The 7314-nt window shown below is 37.9% G+C and overlaps 1 protein-coding gene across 1 annotated transcript; it reads right to left on the reverse strand.

Annotated features, from left to right (window-relative positions):
* Window positions 1-714: 714 nt before the first annotated feature.
* LOC117614627 lies at window positions 715-3199 on the reverse strand. Its single transcript, XM_034343505.1, has 4 exons — window positions 1924-3199; window positions 1654-1779; window positions 1055-1233; window positions 715-816 (listed from the first exon to the last, which is right to left on the reverse strand). Exons 1-4 carry the CDS (start codon window positions 3197-3199, stop codon window positions 715-717), a joined length of 1683 nt encoding a protein of 560 aa, XP_034199396.1.
* Window positions 3200-7314: the final 4115 nt, after the last annotated feature.

Below are 7314 nucleotides of genomic sequence, written 5' to 3' on the forward strand. Positions count from 1 at the left end.
TATCTTCACTGCTTGGTTCAACCTGTAATATGAAAGTGTCATTTACAACCACATTAGCTGATTCCATCATAATTTTAGTGCGACTATTAAACACCCTATATGCTCGACTATTCATAGAATATCCAAGAAATATTCCAACATCACTTCTTGCATCAAATTTTCCAAGATACTCCCTGTCTTTGTAAATGTAGCATTTACTACCAAAAGTCCTTAAGTGCTTCACATTTGGTTTCTTCCCTTTCCAGATTTCATATGGAGTGCTCTTGGTATGTGGCCTGAAAAACACACGGTTAGATGTATAGCATGCAGTACTAATGGCTTCAGCCCAAAAATGATCTGTCAAATTGGCACTTTTCAACAAGACACGAGCCATGTCAAGAAGGACTCTATTTTTCCTTTCAGCTACCCCATTTTGTTGGGGAGTGATTGGAGCAGAAAATTCATGTTTTATTCCTTTTTCACAACAAAATTTAGAGAAAGCTTGATTTTCAAATTCCGTTCCATGGTCTGTCCTAAGTCTCATGATACAAGAGTTACTGTCATATTTTTCATTCATGATTAGCTTGTACAAAACATAGAAGGAATTAAAAGCTTCTGTCTTATCATGCAAAAAAATGACCCAAGTAAAACGTGAGAAATCATCTACTAAAACAAGAGTATATTTCTTTCCTCCCAAGCTAGCAACTTGTATTGGACCAACTAAATCCATATGCATCAGTTCCAAAGTTTTAGAAGTAGAGATTGAGTTTGTAGCTTTGTGAGGGTTTTTGGTTTGCTTCCCCAGTTGGCACCCTTCACAGACACCCTCACGTTTACCTGAAAGATTAGGCAATCCTCTTACAGATTCACAGTTGGACAATTTAATTAAATCTTGATAATTCATGTGTCCCAAACGTTGATGCCATAAATCAAGATGATCTTTACTTGTCCTAAAACAAACTTGAGAAACTTCATTAGTGGAAAAACAATAACAATTGTCAGATGATCTATTTCCAGTCATCACATTTGATCCATCTTGATTATTGACAATACATTGGGTTTTAGTAAAACTTACCTCACCCATTTCATCACAAAGTTGACTTACGTTGATGAGATTTGCTTGAAGATTTTCAACTAATAAAACATTGTCCAAGTTAGGTGTACCAATTGCCATAATTCTTCCTTTGCCCAAAATCTTGGATTTTCTTCCATCTCCAAAAGTGACCATTCCACTCACGCCTTCTGTAGAAATTTCTGAAAAATATGATTTCTCACCGGTCATGTGTCTTGAACATCCACTATCAAAATACCAAGATTTAGATTTAGAGTCAGAGAGAGCAGTAAGAGCAACAAAACATTTCACATCTAATATTTCATGAACATTAGTTTGATGTGTATCGTTTGAAATTGCCACCAAGCAGTTTTGATTATCCTTTCTCCTCCACACTAGATTTGAAGTTGGTAAAGATAAGGAACGAGAAAGTTTTGACAACCTACTTACCTCTTTTACAAGATAAGCAATCTTGTGTTGAATTCTTACCTGTCCCTCCTTGGTGGGTTTTTGACTTACTGAAATCTGTTGAAGCAGTTTGCATTTTGGTCGGATGTGTCCAAGAGCTCCACAATAGTGACACGTAGGTATGAATCTCCAAGTTGTTTGAGAGGTTGAAATACCAGTAGAAAGTGATGGTTTGACAAACTTTGTGACGGATACAGCGGAAGACTTGTTTATTGAATCAAAACCCAAGCCACGTTTGTCTCCATTGCTTCGACCCATGCTAATCATTTTGTCAATCTTTTCTGCACCAATTGTCAAAGCAATAATCCTTTCCTTTGAACTTTTAAGCTCAATTTCAAGAACTTGTTTGTTAGAGGTCAAAGAATCAATTAATTTATTTTGATCAATGCATTTTTTTTGAAGTATTTCCAATTTTTCATACATACCTTCACCAATTGATTCGGGTTCAGCAGCAGAGGATTGTAATGTCCTGGCAATCCTACTGTTTTCGAGCTCCAGCACAGCAACCTTTTTGGCAAGCTCTTTGTTGTGTTGATTAAGTTTCTGAGAAGCAGCTAGAAGATCGTCATACTTTTCCAGCACATAACCAATATTTGGTTCTTCATCATTCCCATTGTTTTGCTGTGCCTTATCCAAACTGACAGTGGTGATTAATGCAATGGTATTTTCTTCACTTTCTGATTCTGAATCACTGTCACTCCAGGTTACATTCAGTGCTTTGGCTTTGCCGTTTTGCTTCTTTTGTGTGTTGGCACATTCAGAGGATATATGTCCATATCCTTCGCATTCATAGCACTTGACTCTCTCTTTAGTAGTCTTCTTCTCAGTGAACCTGCGAGATTTTACATTACCATCAGTATAATCACCATGCTTAACTTTTGAATTTATACCTGAGTGATTTCTTGAATCATGACTTCTGGAATTTTGATATTTGAAAAACTTCTTGAATTGTCGTGAAAGATAAGCAAATTCCTCCCCATTGAATTCTTCAGATTGGTGTTCACCATCTTCTTTATCAACTACTTTAAGAGCAACGCTTTTATTCTTCTTAGGAGCTAGATGCTTCATCTCATAGGTTTGAAGCGACCCTATGAGTTCACGAACTTTCATAGTATTCAGGTCACGAATCTCTTCAATGGCTGTGATCTTTGGTGAAAAACGTTGAGGCAAGGACCGTAAAATCTTTTTCACCACCCTATCTTCTGGAATTTTTTCACCTAAACTTGAACATGCATTCACAATAATGCAAAGTTTGGCATAAAATTCAGAAAAGGTTTCATTCTCATCCATCATGATTGTCTCAAACTGTAGAGTGTGCATTTGAAGCTTGGCTCCCTTAACAGTATCTGTTCCTTCATGAGTGACCTGCAAAATATCCCAAGCTTCCTTAGAAGTATCACAACTAGATATATATTCAAATTGATCGGAAGAGACAGCAGTAAATATAGCATTTAACCCCTTTTGATTATTTGTACTGTGTGTGGCTTCTGCAGTGGTCCACTCCTCTCTAGATTTGAGAACTGTGGTTTCTTCATCTCCTTTTCCGATCTTCTTTGTGGGATCAGAAAAGCCATGAACCACTGTATACCATACACGTTCATCTAAGGACCAAAGAAACGACTTCATTTTAGCCTTCCAAGCACCATAGTTGTGGCCATCGAAGTATGGTGGGTGTGCAACAGAACCAGCGGCACGATCCATCCTAAGGTATGTTAGATCTAGCTGAGTATGTCCAGCAACCTGCTCTGATGCCAATTGAAAATACCTGTAGGATATCTATAAATACCTGGAGAAGGTTAAACAAGCAGATTCGGATTTTGTACAATAAATAATGATCAACCTTTGAAGCAGGATTGATATGAGTTATCAATCCTGAGATGTGCAAAGCTTAAAATAAAAGAACACGCAGATATTTATTTTACGTGGTAAAACCCCACCTCTGGGGAAAATCCACGGGACTCTTTAGTCCAGAACGAATCCACTATAGAATTGAGATTACAAGAAGTACGCATACACACACTTGTCCTAGACTCAATCTAGACAATGTTCACCGACTTCTTCGTAACTCAGCTTCTGTCACGGGATGATCTTCAACACTCCTTATGTTGAATGCAATACTGGTCGCGATTGCTTCAAGCTCACCGGAGGATAAACACACAAAGTGTCTTGGTGTACTTAACCATATAAGACACCAACATGCATATGTATGAAGTATGAATGATGAATGAATTCAATTAATCACCAAGCAAATAAAGAACTTGATGATTTACCAAGCAAAAAGGTACGGCAGCTTTTCAAAAATATATTCAATGTTTACCAATGGTATCCAGACGTTGGAAAAGCTCACCATCACAAGAAGGCCAAACCTCCTTTTATGCAAAGCACGTTTCTCATGAAAGAGAAACTTGTGAGACTACACTTCCAAACCAAGTATGACTCTAAGACCAATCCTACGTTGGAAAGCTAAGTATCACAAGAAGGCAAGCCAACCTTTTATTGAAAGCAAGTTTCACACGGGAGAGAAACTTGCAAGACTTCCAAAACAAATATAACTCTAAGACCAATTAAACTAAAACTCTTTGAACCTGGTGCAATATGATCTCCATCAATAAGATGCCACACCAAGGCCAAACACTTATCAGATTAACAATATAAATTATGATTCAATAAAAATACAAAGTCTAATTCATTAAGGACTCTTAAAGATGTCACCAACCGACTCATATTTTAATTTCAATTACAAAGACTCAAAACAAAACTTCAACTATAAGTCCTATCATGAATGCATGATATGTCATGATTTACCTGTTGTCAAGTTTCTCATATGGTCAGGTTATGCCTCGGAGGTATGAGATTGAAAGAGTAGTGCCAAAACTTCCAGTAGCAATTTCTCAAAAACTAATTTTCAACCTATACTACAGTCTAGGAAATGACAATACAATTTTCATACTAACAAAAACGTGATGCCAAATGCTTAATATTGCTGCCTCTTCATAAAACTAAGTTAAGTAGATATAGAGAACTGAACTACCAGTTTCAAGAAAGAGGAGATCAATATAAAAAACAGATTTAGTCAGGAACTTGGTTTCGAAAAAGATTGACTTGATAAGAGTGCAAGAGGCAGAGGATAATCCTATTTTATCTTTTTCAGAAATCAAGTGCAAGAAAGATATTTGCAATAAACTATTAATTGATTTCTGCAAAGGACGGATTAAAACAGATATAGGATGGATTGATACAAAATGAAACATAAAACATATTTTAAAGTGTGTATCAATCCATGTATATCAAACTCTGCTAATGTATGCAAAGTAACGGATGGATTTAAAACAGATAGGAGAGGATTGATAAAAAATGAAAACATAAAATGATTTTAAAGTTGTATCAATCCATGTGAATGTATGCACAAGGTTCTTACCTGTTCTTCACCAAAGAGATCTTTGGAAATCAGCAACCACTTTAATCTAACCTAGAGACTATCTCAAATATCTAAGGAGATTACAATGGTTTTGTTCCAAAAAAGAGAAGAGCCAAACAAAGCAACAATTACAATCCTTACAATAGTATTTGCCCTTTGCCATGGCAATGGGTGGAAACACAACAAATCTTGTGCAAGAGCTGACACTATTCATGTGAATAGTAACAGCCCTTGCCTTCCCTTGCCATTTCCACCCACAGTCCATGGCAAAGGGCAAGGGCAAGTAAGGGTAGGCACTATTCACGTGAATAGTGGCATCCCTTACAAAGGGCAAGTTGTGTTCCACCCATTACCATGGCAACCTAAGGGCAATCCCTATTTACATGAGATTAATTTTATTTATATGTGTGAGATTAATAATAATAAAATTGCTAGGCATGTATAAAAAAAATGTTTCTAAATTTTTCAGAATTTAAAATTTTTTTTTTTTTTTTTTTTTTACGTTGATGACGTTAGCACTAATGTTATCGCCCTCAGGCAATATCTCAAGTAGGGATGACAGAAATCCCTGTGAGGAAGGGCCCCCGACCCTAACAGGGGGAGATTTCGAGGCAAAATTGGTATCAAATATAGGGATCTCCGAACTTGAAAAATCCCTGACGGGGATGGTATTGGCGTCCCCGTCCCCGAAGTCGACCCGAAAAAATATATGTTTATATTTAAATAAATAAATAAATAAATTATATTAAATAAATAAATAAATATTTAATATTTATGTTTACCCCTAAGTTAACCTCCTTTTCCTAATTCTTCCTAATATTCTCTAGTCTCCAGCTGCACCTCTCTCTCCCTCCTCTGCTCCTAATTCTTCCTAATCCTAATCTTCTCTGTATCTCTAGTCTCAAGTCTCTCTGTATTTAAACTATATCTCAAGTCTTGATTACAAATCCACCGCAATCTTTTTTCTATATATAATTTATATGTGCTTGGCAAATGGCTTTTTTATGTGTAGAGAGAATATTGTTTAAGTTGAAAGTCTCAAATTCATAGAGAGGCCTTTGGTGGAGATTTGTTTTTAGGAGAATCTTGTCCACCTGCTTTGTATTCATATGATTTTATGAAGGAGAAAAACTTGGGGGATTGGAGGCGGGTATGGGGGATAGTCCCTTGACAGGGACTGGGACGAGGATTTCCTGAAACCTATTAAACGGGGATGAGTTCGGAGACGGGGACAGAGATGGTATTGTCATACCCGGCCCCTACCCGACCCATTGCCATCCCTAAGCTCAAGTTGTTTTTGCCTTTGTGCCTGCCCAGTATTATGGAGCCCACATCTGGCCAGGCTACTTGTTGCATGCTGGAGCTTGCTTCGCGGGCCTAGGGGGCCTCCTGCCCGAACTGGGGTGTAGCACTGAAGTGCTCTAATGGGCCTGGCCTAGCTAGTATATTTTTCTGCATTTCATTTTCAGGTATATTCTAACTTTTAAATTAATTTTCACGTGGGAAATTCAAATTTATACTCTTATATAACCAAATCCACGGATGATCATACATCTGTCCAACACTTGTTAAATTATCTCCAACCATATTTGCTTCTCGGAAGATACATCGAAAACAAAATGGGAGATTTGATTTAAATATCATGGACAACAGAATGAATGTTTAAGAGTACTTAAATATCCTTATTGACAATTTGTATTAAAACCTTCGAATCTCCCTTGATCTCTAAATTGGAACGTCGTAGTCTAAGAGTTGTTTGAAGAATACGACGAAGAGCCGGTTGAAGAGTACGGCTGGGGGTTGGACGGGGAAGAGGGGGCAATGGGTGGGAGTTGAGATGTAATAAGAGGGGTTGTTTTTAATCCTTTCTTTTTTCGTGAGGGAAGAACTGGTTTCACCTTAGGGCACGAAATGAAGTCTTCTCCCCCACCTCCCTTCTGCATCGGCCGCGATTCGCAACTGCCTTATCTGTTTTGCTTTGCATCGCTTAAGAACTCATGATCGACATTGCCTCAAGGCCAACCTAGACAAGGCTTTCTAAAACCTTTGTATTTATATACATTAGCATATACTTCCGTCTGAAATGCTGTCAACATTATTCGCGGATGACACTGATTATCACCTTTTAACGGTGTTTATACCGTATATTAACGACCAATGACCACCTGACACGTGGACGGAAACGACAACTTGACATCACAGGCCCTTCGGCATATCCCCTACCGAATCCTACACTTCCTGACACTTTTGACCTAGGACACGTGTCATGCTCTCGACCAGCTCCTACAGTCCCACATCGGAAATATACACATAATGCACGCCTCCTAAGGCCTATATAAGGAGACCCCTATTCCCAAAAGAAGGGGACAGAAAAACCAACGGTACGCTACCGCTTGAT

Source organism: Prunus dulcis, chromosome 1 (genome assembly GCF_902201215.1).
Source record: "Prunus dulcis chromosome 1, ALMONDv2, whole genome shotgun sequence".
NCBI lineage: Eukaryota > Viridiplantae > Streptophyta > Magnoliopsida > Rosales > Rosaceae > Prunus > Prunus dulcis.